This window comes from Falco punctatus (assembly GCF_963210335.1).
Source record: "Falco punctatus genome assembly, chromosome: 9".
NCBI classification, from domain to species: domain Eukaryota; kingdom Metazoa; phylum Chordata; class Aves; order Falconiformes; family Falconidae; genus Falco; species Falco punctatus.
Window position 1 is genome coordinate 41,661,163 of NC_137589.1, and position 19,241 is coordinate 41,680,403.

At 40.8% G+C, this 19,241-nt stretch overlaps 2 protein-coding genes across 4 annotated transcripts; one reads left to right on the forward strand and one right to left on the reverse strand.

Annotated features, from left to right (window-relative positions):
* Nucleotides 1-150: 150 nt before the first annotated feature.
* SLC2A8 (solute carrier family 2 member 8) lies at nt 151-6,907 on the reverse strand. 2 transcript variants are annotated; one of them, XM_080401474.1, is made up of 10 exons: nt 6,767-6,907; nt 6,418-6,577; nt 5,513-5,719; nt 4,336-4,435; nt 3,980-4,191; nt 3,146-3,289; nt 2,489-2,597; nt 1,619-1,792; nt 836-981; nt 151-675 (listed from the first exon to the last, which is right to left on the reverse strand). In XM_080401474.1, exons 1-10 carry the CDS (start codon nt 6,823-6,825, stop codon nt 538-540), a joined length of 1,449 nt encoding a protein of 482 aa, XP_080257600.1. In that variant the 5' UTR covers nt 6,826-6,907; the 3' UTR covers nt 151-537. The 2 variants fall into 2 exon arrangements, with proteins under 2 accessions (XP_080257600.1, XP_080257599.1); XM_080401473.1 differs by having other exon boundaries at nt 3,980-4,219; nt 4,298-4,435.
* A 150-nt stretch (nt 6,908-7,057) lies between these two features.
* On the forward strand, nt 7,058-17,218 carry FBXW2 (F-box and WD repeat domain containing 2). 2 transcript variants are annotated; one of them, XM_080401482.1, is made up of 7 exons: nt 7,058-7,398; nt 9,012-9,429; nt 11,644-11,838; nt 12,610-12,743; nt 13,366-13,452; nt 14,146-14,315; nt 15,727-17,218. In XM_080401482.1, the coding sequence occupies exons 1-7, from the start codon at nt 7,060-7,062 to the stop codon at nt 16,013-16,015; spliced, it is 1,632 nt and encodes a 543-aa protein (XP_080257608.1). In that variant the 5' UTR covers nt 7,058-7,059; the 3' UTR covers nt 16,016-17,218. The 2 variants fall into 2 exon arrangements, with proteins under 2 accessions (XP_080257608.1, XP_080257607.1); XM_080401481.1 differs by having other exon boundaries at nt 7,261-7,398; nt 8,920-9,429.
* Nucleotides 17,219-19,241: the final 2,023 nt, after the last annotated feature.

Here is a 19,241-nt window from a genome sequence, read left to right on the forward strand (position 1 = left end):
CGGTTGGGACCAACACTTATTCCATGGTCAGGCATCCCAGAAACAGTAGCAGCAGCACAAAGGTAAAGTACTGCATTCTGAAATCAACATTACCCAGGCTACATAATTAATTTATTCACTGTAACATGAATACACATGGGAAAGGTAAAGTAGAGCAAGGAAACTCAATATATTTATTTTCAAAACCAAATCTTAATTTACATCTTAGAAAAAAATTATACTGGCCAATAAATTTAACAGTCTTACTTGGCCATTACAGTCAGTCTGCACCAGGTGAAAAGAAGATGGGAATCAAAGAATAAAGAATATGTCCAAGACCTACACAACTGAGATCTTACTGCAGGGAGTACACAGAAGTGTATGCAGATCTGCATAGATGGTTTTCTTAAAAAAAAGAATTCAGATTTTACAATTAAAATTAGTTGATAGGAAGTTTAGTAACTGAGATGTCTGTCATATGATACAGATACTTCCAACTACAGCACTGTAATTCATGATTGATAGGAAGATTCTGTATCAACATAAAAAGCCTTAGGCTTACGGTCTTCTGAAGTAGGCCTCAATTTGTTCCAGGGTTTGTCCTTTTGTTTCGGGAACATAAAAGGCTGTAAAAGTTACATTGAGGCAGCAGAAGGCGGAGAAGAGCCAGAAGGTGCCATAGGATGTTAAGCAACCCTGAGGGAGGGGAAACAACAAAAAAGGCATTATTACAGCTCACTAAAGTACAACTATAGTTCTGTATTGCCAGAGAAGACTCTGGCTCAGGGCTCACTCAGAAGCATCTTTAATAAGTTTCCCTATGAAAAGAAACCAGATTGTAATATATGATGCTTACTATGAAATCATTAAATTCTTTGGTTACCAAGAAGGCCATAACCCAGTTTGTTAACACACAAGCACCACTGGATATGCCTCTAGCTTTAAGTGGAAAGATTTCAGATATCACCAGCCATGGAACAGGACCCCATCCAAGGGCAAAACCTGCAATTACAAGGAGAAGAGAATAAATGCAAATTAAATCCATATTAAAGGGAAGACTGAACGATGCCCAAGTTAGTCAGATAAGGACAATGCAGTTTTTCCTCTAGCTTCTTGGCTGATTCCAGTAAGACAGTGCCTCTAGCAGAAGGAAAGAGAGTAAGATATTTTAGGGCAACATGATAAATGCTAGTTTTTCAGATCAATTACAATAATATGCTTCACAAGCAGAAATTCTTGCCCTGAAGTCTCTGAAGTGGTAAACTGAAAAACTGACCTTGTTTCCAACTGCTGCTGCCTTGTACTGTCACAGAATTCAGTGTGGCTTCGCTAACAAAGACCTTTTTTTTTTTCCTCCATTAATGACTGTAAAGCAGTTTAACCTGAGCAATTACTATTTACCATTAGTACAAGGAGGTATAGATTAATTTTCCAGGAAATTGGCTTAACTAAGCTGCTAGCTCTATCACCAGGGTTGTGAATGCTCAGCCCAACTTTGCATTATGCACCGAGAAGGTCTGTCAAAAAACCTAAGTCAGTTCCATTCATCAGTAATGTGACAAAATAGAACAATATTGTCACATTCATTAGAAAGTTTTGAGTTTTGTGTAATCGTTACTTAGAAGCCTGTTCCACTTACCAGCAACAAAGAGCCCTAGGCTCACTACTGCAAGCCAGGATATGCTGCTTTCTGTTCCTGGAGATGCTGACTTTAGAGTGAGCCATACATCAGGATCTGACGAGTTGTTTCGATTTGGAAGGACCATTTTAAAGTAAAGCCCAAACAATGCAGTACTGAGAGCCATGATTATCCCTGAAAAGTAAGCAACAAGCAAGTTGTCACTGGTTGCCACTTGGATATTCTTCTGAAAGACTGAACATAGTTGGTCTGCCAAATACAAGATATGCTGGCCCTCAAAGAGTTTTTCTTAAAAAGACTATTCTTGGAAATAAACACTGGCCTTGACAGGAGTAAAAGGTACTAGACAAGCATTCTAAACACTAGCCAAACAGTATAGTCTTGACAGCAATCATTACTATTGAGTGTCAGCACAAGAATGATATTAAACAGAATTAGTTTTACTTAGCACATGTATTTGTAAAGTTAAAAATTTTAATTATTTTATATAACTGAACAACACAATGCACCATGAAAGTAGCACCAGCCACAGAGAAATTACTTTGAAATAGCCATTTGGTGACAACTTGGGTATGAGAACGTATCATGACATTGAATCTTACTGAGAAAAAAAATTACCACAGTAGTAAGAACTGTCTCAATGACATAACTATTTCAAATAGTTTCAAGGGGTTCCACCTACAATGTACATGTAATATGATAGTTTCCTCTCACAAGTTTAAGTCTATAGTTCTACCAAATGACAACTATAAAGCAAACCACTTAAAAATGCATAAACTTCAATACTTAATTACCCCAGCAATTAAGACATTTTCTGGTACTATACATAGTAATTTTTCATACTGAACAAAATTCAGTAACATGTTTTACCAGATACATAAAGCAGCACTTTTCGTCCAGTTTTATCTATGATAAGTGCAGCCACAGCAGTGAAACATACTTGTATGGAACCCACAATAACAGAAGCCATTCTGCTGTCCTGAAATAAAAGTAAATAGGGAGAATTTACTCTTTCAGGCTGATAAAAGGATCACTTATCAAGCATTACAAATGCATTTGTTTCTTGAATCTGAAAGAAGATGAACTATGCCATAGAATTAATGGTGGGGGGAGACAATAGGAGGGGAAAAAAAAGAAAAAAAGACATTGACAATTAACATAACATACTGTCTCTTAATAAACTAAGATAAGCCACAGCTTCTTCCTAGAGTTTCACTGCATTTGCAACTCCAATTTAGATGACTACAGTAAGATTTTCTATTAGTATCTAAGTTCAGACCAACAAAACACAACATACTTTCCCCCCCAAAAAAAACCCCAGAACATTCAGGTATGCCAGAGTAACACAGTCAAGAGGGTATCTAGAACCCAAACAAAAAAACCCAAAACACTAAACCCCAGACCCTGATGTTTATGACATAGGCAGGATCATTATCAGGTCAGTTTGTTATGTGTTTTAGACTTACAGGACTGACTAAGCTGAAAGTATTACAGACATTTGTCAGTTTGGAAACACACCCCGATTACCTTGAAGTCTGCATCTTCAAAGATAGTTTCTGCATAAAACATAACTGCATTAATGCCTGTTACTTGCTGGAAGAACATTAGAGCCACACCAATAAGAAGCGGCCTGTAGATTGAGGGATTCTTAAATTCAGAGAAATTCAGTCCCTGTTAAAAAGATTATGAAATGATTTGGTGAAAGATTTCATCTTTTGCATCAAAAAACAAAAGCAGTAACAACAAAGAATATCCTCAGAACATTTCAATGTCTTCAGACTAAGTTTCCCATCCCTGCTTTAGCAAAACTATGTGTCTCTAGCAGTAACAATGTTTACATTTGAAGTATCCGAGAACTCCAGAAAAGCATTTTTCCTTCTAGAGTCAGAAATTGAAGTACTTTGTAGAGAAAGGTAACATGAATGAATCCGCGGTTTGCAGAAACCAAACTTCCAAGGATTAGACCTGCCTATTTACGCATGCATCGCCCAAGAGGCTAGACGATGCTTTTAGAGACACAGGAGAAAATGCATTCATACAACACAAACAATAGGAAATTAGTGTTAAAGATGCTGAGCAACCCTACAAAATTCCTAAATAAAGCAAAAAAAAGGATTCTAACAAGAACATGAGCCTGACTGCTGCTCATATATGCTGATGGCAGCCAATGGTGCCATTCAGCAGCTGCAGCTGAAAGGTAGAGAAAAAACATTCAAAGAACGTCACCAAAAGGTTGGGACCACCATTTGTAGAAAAGACTATTAACTAAGCTTTGATAAAACTCTCTTAATTACACTACATGCTTTCAGATATTATCTCCATACAAAAAGTTTTTTAAAGAGTAAATCAGATTCTCATCACCTCTTCCTGAACAGTAGCTTCAATCTGCCTACATTCCCATTCATGGTCCACATGTGGTCCCCGCAGAAAGCGCAAAGAAGCTATGGCTTCTGAGCGTTTGTTCCGATTCAGCAGAAATCTCGGTGTTTCAGGCATGAAGGACATTAACAATAGCATTATGCAGGATGGAAAAGAACACAACACTGCCAGCCAGCGCCAATTTAGTGTTATTCCTGGGTAACAAAAAGGAAGGAAAGAGGACTATGAAAATCAATTAGTTGTACAGACAAATTAACATTCACTTTCAATTCTTCAGTGTTGTTTTTTCATTACACGTACCAATTCTTCTTTGTAGCCTAGAGCCCTAACCTCAATACCTGCAACGTAGACTCCCAGTATGCCAGTCACCACCATCAACTGAACACAAGAGACAAGCATACCACGGACTTTAGGATGAGATACTTCAGATATATACACCTGAAACATACGGAGAAAGTATTTAATAATTACTTTTATCTAATTTGGGCCAAGGACTTGATAAGTAATTAATTTCTGAAAAAACACAGATGTATTTCCTAGTAACTCTCCTCCTTAAAAAAAGCCTCAATAAAATGGAATGAATAGAAAAGCATTATCTCAGAAATGTATACTGGCATTATGAAAAACACTGAGAAAAAGGGAGGACCTAAGCCAGAAGAATGTTGATGCAGTATCAGAATCCCAAAGGTGAATAAACCTGCATTAGTAAGAGCTGCTTTTGTTAGCCATATTCAACAAGAAACACATTATCACAAAGCAGTCCACAGCTTGAAACAGTCTTTGCATAAACACGTAGCCCAAGCCACATATAAAAGTTTTTTGCAATGGAAGTTTTAAATGTAAACAGTGAAACTACTTCATTCTCCATTAAATTCAAAATTGACAGCTCATCTTAACACAGACTATATGAACAGCATCACACCACATCCAATATTCAGGACCAACTTAAACTTTTCAACTATTTAACATCATGACCCCAAGTCAACATCTACAGTTTAGCTGTATACATTGCAAAAAAGAAATCCCTCATATTTATATATAGATTTCTGAAGTCATAGTTCTTACTTTTTCTGGAAGGAAAATAAATAATCCTTATTTCAAAAATGATTTAGAGCTACAAAAACTTGGTATGCTATGTATGAGGAATCTGAAGAGTTAAATATGACTACAGTAGAACATAAAACAGAAGCAATCAAATAAAAGACTAATAATCTTAAAGACCACATCACTGTATTGGGAATGCATAGCACAGAAGTGCCATTAGAAAAAACAAAAATTATTTTATTTATATTTTCTTCATTATTAAAAACAAGCAAAACTTGACTCTATAAAATTCAGTTTCTTCTAAATCCACAAACTGCCTTGGCTGTACTTGGTATAACAAGTTATTCAGTTACTTCACTCAAGCCACCTATAATACTGCTATGGAAAAAAACCCAAACCCAAACCAAAACACAACCACAAACAAAATAGCAACCATACATGCACACACACCGAGAAAAACATCTTACTTACCGGAACGACAAGTGAAGTAATTCCACTGGCTAAGCCTGTCAGCATTCGTCCAAAATAAAGCATCCAAACATTCTGAGCAGATATAATAACTACGTATCCAAAAACATATGGTATTGAGCACAGCATTAGACTCAGCTTTCTCCCAACTTTATCAATAAGATAGCCTCCCAGTATTCCTCCGGCAGCAGCTCCCAATGTTACTACTGACTTCAAAAAACAAGAAAAATTTTTTTACAAATATGAAAATAAGTAACAGCAATTTCTTTTAAGTCTTGAATAGCAGCTTCTAAAAGAACGTGCAAGAGCATGCAGGTGTTTTGAAATCAAACACAATCAAGAACATACTCAGGAAGCACTACTCACCACAACTGAACATCAAGAATTTTCATATTACATATAAAGCTCTTTCAGCAAAGGAAAAAAAAAAGAAGTGCAGCAGTAATTGTTTCTTAATCTGTCTAAAAAGCTGTCCATTCACAAACAGGACTTTCAAGCTATTCTACAGCCCTGAAGAATGTTATCTTGACTAACCTTAAATTCAGCCTGTATCCAAAAAAACAAATATTCCCCATGTTGACAGACTGCACTGCTTCATAATAAAGTTCATTTTCTGTGGTCCCTTAACAGGTACAACTGAGAAACACGAAGACGACATTTTAGCACCAAAAAATAAGTTCAAGTAACAGGGGCATTTCTTCACATATCTAAGAGTGATCAGAGCATAACTGCACTGTTACTCAAGAAAAACTTGAATCAATCACTGAGTTTAGAAAAATAATTTATTTAATAAATAAGATCTGCATGTATGCTCATTCTTAAGAGGAGTAAGACCCCATCACGTAAGCAGCATCTTCCTGACCTATGCTTTCAAATGGAATCACATAGCGTATCATACAGAGACTTACCCCAAACCACGAGGCTTGATCGCCGTGCAGTCTTAATTTAGGATCGCTGATTTCCCTCAGCACTGGAATAACAGGTGAGCTATAGCCTAGCACGAAGCCAAAGCTAAGCGGTCCCAGGACAGCAGCGAACGTGGCGAGGTACAGCTTCTCGTTCCGCACCCTGGGGCACAGAAAGGCCGAAAGGCTCGGACCGCCCCCGCCTCCCGCCCGGCTCCGGCCCCTCGGTGGGGCCAGCAGCGCCCGGGCGGGCCTGGCAAAGGCCTCGGCTCTCAGCTCGCCAGGGCCCGCCCGAACTCCGGCGAGGCCGGCACAGCCCCTGAGCCCGCCGGAGCCCGGCGCCTGCCCTCACCTCGGGTAAGGGTCCGGGCTCGGGGAACCCAGCAGGCAGCGAGACTCCTCCGCAGCCATGCCCAGCCGCGGGGAGCGCCGCAGCGCGGCCGGCGCCGGCCACTGCCCCGCGGGCAGCCGCTATGAGCCGCAGGCCCGGCCGCGGCTCCCGTCCAGGCTGTGCGGGCCGTGGGAGTCGGCCGCGGGGGCGGGTCGCGCCACCGGGCAGGGGCAGGGGCAGGGGCAGGGCCTCCACCGCGGCGCCGCCAGGCTCCAGCCCGGACGGAAACGGCCCGAGCGAGGCAGCGGGGCTTGATGACGTCAGGGGCTGAGCCGGAAGCCGCCTGGCTGCGGGCCGCCGCGGGTGCTGGGAAGCGCCGTCCCTCCGGGAGCCGGCCGGTTCGCCCGGCGCAGGGGCCGCGGCGCGGGGCTCGCCCCGCCCCTCCCGCGCCGGGCGTGGCTGAGGCCCTCCGTCCCGCCCGAGGGCCGCCTCCCGCCGCGGGCTGTGGTGCGGGCCGCGAAAGCGCCGGGAGCCCGTCCTGCTGCGGGAGTGATGGCCGCGGGGAAGCCCCGGCCCGTGCTGGGCTCGGGGGGGCCGCGCGAGCCGTGGCGGCTGCCTGCCGGGGGTCGCTCCGCGCCTGGCCGCTACCTGAGGTGAGCGGGGGTCAGGCGGGCGGCGGCGGAGGCTGTGGGCAGCGCCGAAAGTCTCCGGTCCCGCCATGCCCCGAGCGGGGGGGGCGGCAGCGCGGGGGGGGCCGGCGGCGGCGGCGGGCGGCGCGCCGGGTGCTGGGTAGCGCGGGGCACCGGCCGCTCGGGCCCGGGCCCCGCAGCAGCCCTTGGTTCCCGTGTCAGCATCGTGTGCTGAACACAACAAAAGCCTTGGGGCTCGCCTGTTTCTTACCCATGGGGAGCCTGTCAGGTTTTTGTTTTCAAGAGAACGCGCTAAAGCCTGTTAGAACGGCAAATACATTGTCGGCCGAATGTGCTGAGGAGAGCGGGTGAGTGCTGTCAGCAGCAGAAGTTACTGTGCAAACCTGTGACTTGATAGGAGCAGCTGCTTCTCTGTGTTTGACACCCAGTACCTTGTGTTTTCATCAACAATCGCACACCATGTGCAGCCTCGGTAGTCAAAACTGTACTGTTTGGGTGCTGCTGTGCCACGTTAAGAGGTGCCTTCTAAGATCTTACTCTATGAAGGTAAAATGCCTGCGTAGAAATAAACGTGTTATTGACTCCCACTCAGATTCCTCAATTCTTTGGGTTTGGGAGTTTCTATGAATTAAATTCAGCCAGTTGTCTAATGAATGGAATGTGATCTTCCAGAGAAAAATAAACAGTTACGGCTTTTTAACTGTTTGCCCAATGTTTATCTTGCTAATCATTTGTCCAAGCTTATTGTAGGGACTGGAGATGCCACAGGATAGTATAAATGCATACAGATCGTACAGTTCGGGTAGTAGTTTCAAACCTTCAGTTTCACAGTTAATTCTTTTACCTGGAAATAAACTGAGAAAGTAGGGGGAAAAACCCCAGGAATTAAAAAAAAAAATATCTATTTAGGTCAAAACAGTGCAAATGTGTCAAAACTGATACTAGACCAGCACGATCTACAGTCTTCACGTGAGCCAAATAGAAGGATGGTTAACACACCCTTCAACACAATTTTTCAGACATCTCTATCTTTAAAAAAAAATAAAATAGTTACCTGTGTTGTGTCTAAAATAGTTCAGGACAAAGATATGAATTAAGTTCTGTCAGTAACTAGCTTATCAGTCTGCTTATATGCTTTGATGTCTTCCCTTTATCAGTATAATCCATGAGTAAACTGTAAGACAGTGTTCATTTGCTGTAATAGGTTTAAAACTTAAACTAACCCTTAGCTTTTTGGATTCAGAATTTTGAAGTGTTAACCTAGAACAAGAAAGATGTTAACATTCATAAGGAATGCTAACATGCAGTAGCTCCATAAATTCACTTCTAAGTCTGATGGGGGACAAATGATAGTTCGAAGTGCATGCAAATTTAGTCCTAACCTAATTAATATTTTAAAGTGCATTTGGTCACTTCAGTCTATGTGTTAACATGCCATTTGGAATACTGATGTACCAGTAATAAAGATGTGATGCTTACCTTATTTTCTGAACGGAACTAATACAGTATTTTGATGTATCACAGGTAAATTTTTCCATAACCTTATGGAGAAAAAGGACTTTGAAGCATGGCTTGATAACATTTCTATTACATTTCTTTCTCTGACGGACTTGCAGAAAAATGAAACTCTGGATCACCTAATTAGCTTGAGTGGAGCAGTCCAGCTCAGGCACCTCTCAAATAATCTAGAGATCCTCCTCAAGAGGGACTTCCTCAAACTTCTTCCATTGGAACTTAGTTTTTATCTGTTAAAATGGCTTGATCCTCAGACCTTACTCACATGTTGCCTCGTCTCTAAGCAGTGGAATAAGGTTATAAGTGCCTGTACAGAGGTGTGGCAGACTGCATGTAAGAATTTGGGTTGGCAAATAGATGACTCTGTTCAGGATCCTCTACATTGGAAGAAGGTTTACCTAAAGGCTATTTTAAGGATGAAGCAACTGAAGGACCACGAAGCCTTTGAGACATCCTCTTTAATTGGACACAGTGCCAGAGTATATGCACTTTACTATAAAGATGGACTTCTGTGCACAGGTAGGAAGGACAGAAAACTTGAAAGTCTTACAATTCTTTGCTTTCTCCCCACCCCCACCCCCTGATTAATGACAATTTGCTTTTCCTTTACCAGATAGATTATTTCCATAGTGTAGCACAGTTTAAGATGATTTAAAATTACTTCTTTTTCAATTTCTGAAACACCTGGCACACCAATAAAGTCATTACTCACTTTAATAGGAAAACAAGGAGACCAGTTTCTTTGTTGGTTAATAAAACAATAACAGCAGGTATCATGCTTCAGATTAGTAAGCCCATTTGAAAAGTACAGGTATGTTACTTTTTAGACAATAACTTCTAATTAAAGGGACATTGAGCTGTATGATCACTGCAGTCTCCCAAGGTGTGGCAGGAAAAGTTTGTTGTCTTTCTTGAAACAAGACCATTTCTCTGATAGTCTGTAAGCACTTTCAGTTCTTAACCTAATAGCTTGTATGAAGACCTATAAACTAGATTTAACCTTGCAACTAGTCTGACTTGTAATGATAATTTCAGCTTCCTCCCTGAAGACTGCAGACTTCAAGATTTCAGTTTGAACTTAAAAATACAGCCAGAACAAGTATGAAACATTAAGTATGAAAGAATAATAATAAAGTTACAAACTGCTGTCAGAGCATATTCCGAGGATTTCCCAATCACTTGAGATAACACAGCTATAGAATAAGTTGGGAGTACTGGTTAAGTACTCCCACATTTGTTGGTACATTAAGATGATTACTAGAAACCAACAACTAGACTGTAGCCAGTCTTTCACTTCCCTACTCAGCAGGGAATGTAAATACACAGGAAACACCCTTGCCAAAACTTTTTAGAAAGTGGCACACTTGTGCTGAAACCACAGGTGTAAGGGTCTAGGGTTTTATTCTGCTCTCAAAAGCCAGCTGTCTGGACTTACTGTTATGACTTAACAACAACAAAAAACAAACAAAACAAAAAAAAAAAAAAGAAAAAAAAAAAAAAGAAAAAGAGGAACTTTAGAGAGAGAAAGGAACCTGGCAGGTGATAGGGTCTGGTATTCATCTGCTGTCTTTTGAGATTTGGTGGGCTCCTTTCCTACCTGAAACAAACTAAATCTTGCATTGCAGTCATTGGCTTTGCAAACCTAAGCATTTAAAACTCATGTAAATCATGTAAAACTTCCGTGCATCTCTTTCAGTAGATACTGTCAATGAGAGGCAGTGCTGGAATCTATGGAAGGTGCTAAAAGGGTATGAGGAAACTGGAAGGCCAGACATCTAGTACCTTAATTAACATGAAAACAGGAGTCTTTGCTGTAGTGCTGAGGCCTAAAACTAGGGCTTATTCCCCCATTCAAGCAGCTTGGAAGTAATATTTAATGAGGAAAAAACTCAACAAGGGGAAATGCAAAGCCCTGCACCTGAGGAGGAACAAGTCCATGACACCAGTATATGCTGGGGGCCAACCTGCTGGAAAGCAGCTTGGCAGAGGAGTACCCAGGGGTCCTGGTGACCACCAAGTCAAACATGAGCCATCAATATGTCCTTGCTGCAAAGAAGGCTAACACTATCCTGGGCTGCTTTAGGAGGAATGTTGCTAGTAAGTTGAGGGAGGTGATCCTGCCCCTCCGCTCAGCATTGGTGGCGCTCCACCTGCAGTACTGTGTTCAGTTGTGGGCTCCTCAGTACAAGAGAGACATGTGGACACTGGAGAGTCCATCGAAGGGCCATGAAAATGATGAAGGGACTGGAGCATGTCTCAAGAAGAAAGGCTGAGAGAGCTGGGACTTACTATCCTAAAGAAGAGAGGGTTCAGGGAGGATCTTATCAATGTACGTAAATACCTGAAGTGAGGTTGCCAAGAAGATGGAGCCAGGCTCTTTTCAGTGCGGCCCAGTGATGGGACAAGAGACAGTTGACACAAACTGAAACACAGGAGGTTGCCTCTAAAACACTTTACTGTGAGAGAGAGTGAGCACAGGTTGCCCAGGGAGATTGTGGAGGGTCCATCCTTGGACATACTCAAAAGCCTTCTGGTTGTGGTCCTGGGCAATCGGCTCTAGGTGGCCCCACTTGACTAGGGGGTTGGAAGAGTTGGCCTCCAGAGGTCCCTTCCAACCATAACCATTCTGTGATTCCATGAAAATACTGTATTTAAGACAAATATGGAAGACGAGCATAGGATTGGGAAATATTTACTCTTTGCTTCCAATTACTCTGTTCTTTTATATTCTAGGATCAGATGACTTGTCTGCAAAACTGTGGGATGTAAGCACAGGTCAGTGCATATATGGTATCCAGACACACACTTGTGCTGCAGTGAAGTTTGATGAACAAAAGCTTGTAACAGGATCTTTTGATAACACAGTAGCCTGTTGGGAATGGAGCTCTGGGGCAAAGACACAGCATTTTAGAGGACATACTGGTGCAGGTATGTTGAACTTTTCAATTTGTAAGTTTGCCAGTCAAGTAACATACATCATCGTTAAACAAATTATAATTTAAGTTAGCTCTTTGCACAGTAGCTTTTTTCAGTTTTTTTAGGCTCTGTCCCAGGTTTTGCAGGGGGGGCTGGGGGAAGCAGTCAGAACAGTTGTAGACCTGTCTGCCCTTGAATAATGCCAAAGCTTAGCCATGTAGTGTTTTGCAGTTGCATGGAAATACTACTAAATGCCATGTTTTTTCAGTACTTTAGAGTCTACCAAAAAGATGCAAACCGTAGGTGTCAGGGAGCACATGGCAACAGCAGTTCTTTATATCCCCAGACTGGAGACAGGCTTATAGGGCCTGAGAAGCTGTATTTGCATTTCCCTCATAATTAGCTTCTTTGTCCTCTGCTGCAAAATATTCTCAACTCAGCTGTAGGTCTGTTCCCCTGTGAGTAATGAGATATATCAAATGTACTATTCCTGCTGGAATTGACTTACTAGAACTCTTAAAATAGGAACCAATTTAAGTTTTGCTTTGTGATAATCCAGCCATAAAGGAACCATTGATGTACCTGTTCTTAATTTGAACAAGAATCAGTAATTTTGCAACGATGTGAGCTTAGGAATCCAGAGCAACAATTCACACATATAGTTAAAGAACAACAGTTAAAGCTGTAGTAGCATATAAATTTAGAGGCTACTAGTTAGTGTCTCACAGAAAAACGTATACATAGAAACTGGTATTCCTTATTTAGTGCACTCTTTGCTTGTAGTTTTTAGTGTGGATTACAATGATGAACTTGATATTCTGGTCAGTGGCTCTGCAGACTTCACTGTGAAAGTATGGGCCTTATCAACAGGAACGTGCCTGAATACCCTTACTGGACACACAGAATGGGTCACTAAGGTGGGAATACTGTTTTTTAATAAATCTTGCAAAACACTTACTTGCAATAAGTTTGTGACATGTTCTGTTTCCTAATCCTAACCCTGCACCTAGTTGTGGAATCTGAAGAACATCAGGAAATACCGCAAAATAACATTTCAGCAGAAAAAACACTTAAGCTGTAATCAAACCTTTCAGACCACCGAAGATATTTCTATTCCAAAGCAGCTGGAATAGTATTAGGAATCAGTGTTTGATTCAAAGACTGAATAAAAACAATGTTACTGAAAGAAAGCTACCTAAAAAATTATGTAGAAAATTCTTAATTCTAAAGCTAATGATCTTGATAACCAAAATACGAGCATGAAAAGTGTTCTAAGTCAAGAAACAGTATTTTTTTCTGAGTATTTCAGAACTTGGAAGGTGGGGAGGTGACTCTAGAGGTGAAGTATGTATGTTCACTTATTAATGCAGTACATTGTCACTAGTAGGAACAAGAAAAGTGTATTTTCCCTTCAGTTGCTAGTAGTATTTGAATTGCCTTTATACAAACGTACAGTAAGCAGACTGTCAATGAAGTGAAAAATTCAAATGAAAGTTATTTAATAGCATCGACATAAATCATTACATCCTTCAATTACAGGTAGTTTTGCAGAAGTGCAAAGTGAAATCTCTTATGCATAGTCCTGGGGATTACATTCTTCTTAGTGCAGATAAGTATGAAATCAAGGTATGTACCATATAACATGCATACATCATTTTGATACCCAGGGAAGTAAAATGCTTGAGTGCTTTGCTCAAGTTTACATATTATATGATTTTTTTTTTCCTCCCATATTCCCTGCTTGTAAAGTTGTGTACAAGACATGCAGCTTTTTGGAAGCCAACTTTTCAATGCTGTCCTTCATGTTTAAATTTAAATTATAGCTCTACATGAATGGTAATGCAAATAGTAAGTGCTTTCAGTGCATGCCTAATGTGCTAACTTGACAGGGAAGCACTTAACTGCAAGTACCATTACTGTTGGGGACTTTTGAGTTGGAGAGTGCTCTAAATAGTCTGTGCCTGTGGAAGTGCTTCATAACCAAAACAGTGTTACATTTCTGTCCAATTGGATGGTTGATTTTTTTGCAGTTCTTCAGAACACCCATTTTCACTGGGATTTTTTAGGCTAGAAACAACACTTAACTGCAACAATACTGTCAGACAAGTCACTTACAGAAATTATGTTCCTATCTAAAGGAGATAAATACTTCTGAAAAAACATGCATACGTTTACGTTCCTATCTAAAGGAGATAAATACTTCTGAAAAAACATGCATACGTTTACCCGATGCTTAAAGAGAGACTGTGAGGCTTGCTCTATTTGTGTGACAGCTTATAATGTGAATGTTTTATGGTCTTAACTGTGTTTGAATTGTAGATTTGGCCTATTGGAAGGGAAATAAACTGCAAGTGCTTAAAAACACTGTCTGTTTCTGAAGATCGCAGCATCTCCCTACAGCCCAGACTGCACTTTGATGGTAAATACATAGTGTGCAGTTCAGCACTGGGATTATACCAGTGGGACTTTGCCAGCTATGATATTCTCAGGTAAATCTTTCAGCTTAAGACTTAGTCTCATTTAAATAAATAAGAACATACTATTTTTAATAACTTACTTTAGATGTAGGCCAGAAGAATCTTGATACAAATTCTGTAAACATCTTTCTTTACACTTGCTGGGTTGAATTCTAATTTATCGTCTCCTAATACGAGTCATTTGATTGCTGTTTTGGTTTCTGGTTGCAGGCTAGTCAGCCATCTTTCGTATTTTCAATCTGAAGTGTTTCAATATAGACTTAAATCAGACTGCAGTGCTGTAGTTGTGAATGTGAAACTTTAGTGACTAGAAGTTAATGTTGCCATGGAGACTGCTCTACAGAGAACCAGGTGGCTATTTCTGGGGGTCCTTTGATAGGACAAGAAATTAAAAAGACACTTTTTCCTTATAGCACTACTACTGATCCGTCATTCTCAGTATTGCTGTGGAATGATAGTGAAGTCTACCAGACTGCAGTAAGGGATCAAGCAGGATGGCATTCTGTTTCCATAAAAAGAGCAAGGCTGTATCTGATAGAAATGGTGGCATTAAAGTGAAAACTGAATTTTAGAACTGTTAGCAGACTCTTAATTGAAATGGTCCAAGTATTTATAGAGTATCTACCATTGGAAGATCTACTCCGAAAGAGCTGCTTCTTATCAGTAAGACTAACAGTAATTTCACCTCTTAGGTTACCCTCCCATCCTTCAAAAGAGAAAGGTATTCTCTTACTGCTGAGAACAGATTATCATCTCTGTAGATTTTTGTGCCTCAGTTCTGTCCTTTATGTAAATACTATGATCAAATGTTCAGTCAGTGGTGGAAAACTTGCTCTTTTCAAATTTCTGTTCCGTTTTCTTTCTTAAGGCAAAAATATCCTAAAGGTGTAGAGGAACTAACAAATACTTCTATTTTTCCCCCCAAGATGAAAATGCTTAATTTATACTAAGCATCAGTAAAACAGCATTCTGTTAAGGACCAGTCTTGAATGACTCTTCTTATCACAAGACGGCCTTTCTGCGTTTTACTTCCAGCTTTTAAAAGAGTGGGCAAAATACTAATAAATGGTTTTACCTCTCAGTTTAACGATATCGAGGATATCCCTATGGAAATTTACTGTAAAACACAAGTACATTTGCTTTTTTCTGTGTATGTGGAAATGAGACTCTTTTTTTTTTTTTCCTTGTGCTGTACAGAATCCCTTTCAAACCCTAACCTTATGTTAAGAATGGTCTGTCCTGAATGCACAAAACCAGAACTGAAACCACAGGCGTGACTGCAGCTAAGTGTTCAGTTGCTTAATTGCAAAAATTTGCATCCAGTTCTTTCTGCATCCTTTCAGAATGATGAGTAGACATTCATTTTCTTTAGACGCATAAGGATAGTAATGAGAGTTTCTAACAGTGTTGTCTTGTCTTCCAGGGTTATCAAACCTCCTGACTTCTCAAATGTGTCCTTGCTGGGCTTTGGAGAGATATTTGCTCTGCTGTTCGATAACAGATACCTGTATATAATGGACTTGAGGACAGAAAAATTGATAAGCCGCTGGCCTCTACCAGAGTACAGAAAGTCAAAGAGAGGTTCAAGCTTTTTGGCTGGTGAAATGTCTTGGTTAAACGGACTAAATGGCCAAAATGATATGGGCTTGGTTTTTGCCACCAGTATGCCAGACCATAGTATCCATTTGGTGTTATGGAAAGAACACGGCTGAAAAGCTCATATATGCAGAATCTTCAGGAATATATGTACTGTCAGCAGTGTGTCCATAAAAATCAGACTTTGCATGAACCAAAGTTGCACACCTAACGGTATCATCATGCAATGCACAATCATTTACTTTTATTTGGGCATTTGGGAATGGGTTGTTTTGGACATAATGCAATACAGCATGCTAACAGTATTCACCACAAAATTTTGTCTGTACTCATGTTTAAGCATACCTGTTTGGGCTCTGAAGCCTAGCTTGTAACATTTAAACCCTTCAAATCCATGATCAAGTCTGAAATGAAGTAGTACTTGACCTGACTTCTGACCTATTTTTTGTTGTTGAAACAGAAGGTGAAGCTACTATTTTAGAACCATAGGCTTTTGTACACATAACAGCAAGTACTGGTTACAGTGCATGGCTGCTTAACTCAAACAAGATGATAGCAAACTCTTTCTCTCTCCAATATCATTCTTTTCAAAATGTTTTTCCTTATGATAGCTTTAAATACTTAGCCTTTGAAATAGACGACTCAAATGAGTCCTTTAACTAGGATCAAATGCTAACAAGAATACTTTGGTCAAGTTCAAGAACATGTCAATATAAACTCTCCTTGGTGAGAATGAGCCAACTTTTTATCTGTCTGACAGCTTTCCATCACAATTAAGGTCTGACAGTATTCCATCATATTTGCTGATGGTAACTCAGAATGGCTTGATCAGTATTTTACAGACCGTATTTCCTATAGTTTGTGTGAGAACTTAATTTAGTTCACAGGTAGGTAGAAATGAACAGGAATATGATGGTCAATCTCTACAGCAAGAGTCACTCTCTTACATTAAATATGTCTAGCGGCCATTCACTTTTTCCAAAAGTTGCAGTTTATATAATCATGCACTTAAAAGTAGTTGCTACATCTAGATTTGGAAAGCAAGGGCAAGCAAAAGTGAGAATGACGCATCTTTGGGGGGAAAAAACCCGCCAAAATACCAAAAGTCTGAAGAAAAGCATTGGAATAGAAAAAGGTCTTGTGCTTTGATCATTGTAGACCTGATGTACACATAACTATTGAGTAGCAAATACCTATCCACATACTTTTGTGGTATTTGACATGTACTGAAAAGCTGTACCTATGACATCACATGCTTTAGAAATGCTTTAGGTTGATTTCCCCACCTCCCTTACAATAAAATTTCCCCTTAATGTCTATTTATTTTTTTTTTGACACAACTGGAAAACATGACTTCAGGAAGATAGGCTTATTTCCTTGAAAAGGTAAAACTGCCTAGCATTACCATTGTTAGTGTAATTTTTTTTCATGCTATCCAAGGAGGCCCAATTTCATACTTAGTACTGAACAAAGGCCAAGGTTCCCAAATGTATGCAGTATGAATTACAACAATGGAAGGGGAGTTTTCATGTGCAAGAATCAGTATTTGAGTGATGCAGTAGGAACTGCATAAAGTCACAGTGGAGCAGTGGCTCATGAATGCAAGGCTAGAGTCTTAAGTACTTGGCTTTCCACCTTTATTCGCACAAACTTACTTTGAAAATTTATTTTCTAGTCAAGGATTTCATCAGTTAGAAGCCAAATTCACAGCTCTGCATTCAGACCCCACTGATTGGGGCATAAATGATCTCTTAGAGCTTTGTCTTCTCACTCAAAAGTGAAGAAAACTTACATGAAACATGAAAGCTTTCAATAACTTGTCTTGAAATCCAGTTCCCACCACTCATGTGAGAGTAGCTACTGTGTGTGGTATGTACAGTAACTCAGCTTACTCTATAAAGGACCCACCTATAAAATTAGCTTTGAAAGATTATTCACAGCAGGAGTTTAGACAGAAACATGCCAGAAATGTCCTTGTACCCAAATCAGTGACATACGGAGTAAATATTTGGACCGCAAGATGAGTGGAAAGTGGACTGGCATGCCAAGCTCAGAGTGGTCATCAGCAACACAAAAATCTAACTGGTAACAAGTTATTAGAAGTGCTCTTCAGGGGCTAGAGTTGATTAACTACTTGATTAATCAACTTTATGATGCAGAAGTCCACTCTCAGCAAGTTTCCAACAACACTAATTTGGAGGGGAAGGGGAAACCACGGGAAGGGGAAGCAGTCAATGCGCAAGAGAACTGGGAATGCTATTCTGAGGGTCCTCAACAAACCAGAGAAGTGGGCGGCCAGAAATCTCATTAACTTTAACCAAAGCAAATGCACCACCCTGCACCTGAGACACAGTCACCCCACACAACAGGCAGGCTGGAGCCTGGGAATGCTGTTGCACAGCACATTGAACAGGATTCAGCAATGCGCCCTTGTGATGAAGACGACCCACTGTACTGAGCTGTACGAACACGGACATCACCAGGAGTTCAAGGGAAGGGGTTCTTCACCTCTACTCTGTGCTCAAGGCCACACCTGAGTCCAGTGCTGAGCTCCCTAGGACAAAACAGACACACACTGGAGCAAGTCCTGTGGAGAGGCCACAGAGAGGTGGAACTCAAGATGTCTGAGAAATTGCGAGAGCAGAGTTCAGCCTTCCAGAGAGAATGGTGGGGGATGGGAAGGGAAGGTGGAGTGGGCATGGGGTAAGGAGGCACTGCTACTGTCTCCAGCTACCCAATATGAAGGTATAGAGAAGACAAAGTCAGGCTCGTCTCGGCATCATGCAGCAGGCCAGTGGTCACAAACTGCAACAAGAGAAATTCCAACTAGTTCTTCACTGTGAGGGTAGTTTAAGACTGGAACAGGCTGCCCAGAGAGATTGTGTATCCAGCTCACCTAGACAAGTGTTGACCAAACCATGCTACCTCACCCTGCTTTGAGCTGGGAGCTGGACTTCTTTTAAACTACACAGGTCTACAATTCTAAACGGACCTCTAGCCAAGCAAGACCGTCACTGCAGCAGGCACCGCCGATGTTAATACAGCTGTCAATTTATTCATACAGACCTTGGGAGATGCTGCTGCCACTGTAAAGCAAATAGCAGTTTGTTAACAGCCATGAAGTTGCAGCTGAAAAGGGAGCCTGCCACATGTATTTTACAAGTTGCAGAAAATTTTTCAAAATTAGGAACTCAAAATTCTCCTTTTCTGCATTGTCCCAGAGTATGCAAGCAGAAAAGCATGATAAGCATGCAATACACGCTACACTGCTCTTCTACCCTTTTAGTTTTAGTTGAATGAAGTTTTAGCCTGTTACAATAGCAGCTGATGATTATTATAAAC

Bases quoted from the DNA above. Each gene is read 5' to 3' on its own strand.
- SLC2A8 (XM_080401473.1), bottom strand. From the start codon at position 6,825: ATGGCTGCGGAGGAGTCTCGCTGCCTGCTGGGTTCCCCGAGCCCGGAC. The intron at 3,290-3,979 runs GTGATGAGAATC...TCTTTTTAACAG, and splicing joins AAGCTACTGTTCAGGAAGAG to GGACTGAATTTCTCTGAATT. The intron at 1,793-2,488 runs GTAAAACATGTT...CTTACTTTTCAG, and splicing joins AGTGCTGCTTTATGTATCTG to GGATAATCATGGCTCTCAGT.
- FBXW2 (XM_080401482.1), top strand. From the start codon at position 7,060: ATGACGTCAGGGGCTGAGCCGGAAGCCGCCTGGCTGCGGGCCGCCGCG. The intron at 9,430-11,643 runs GTAGGAAGGACA...TTTATATTCTAG, and splicing joins AGATGGACTTCTGTGCACAG to GATCAGATGACTTGTCTGCA. The intron at 12,744-13,365 runs GTGGGAATACTG...CTTCAATTACAG, and splicing joins ACACAGAATGGGTCACTAAG to GTAGTTTTGCAGAAGTGCAA.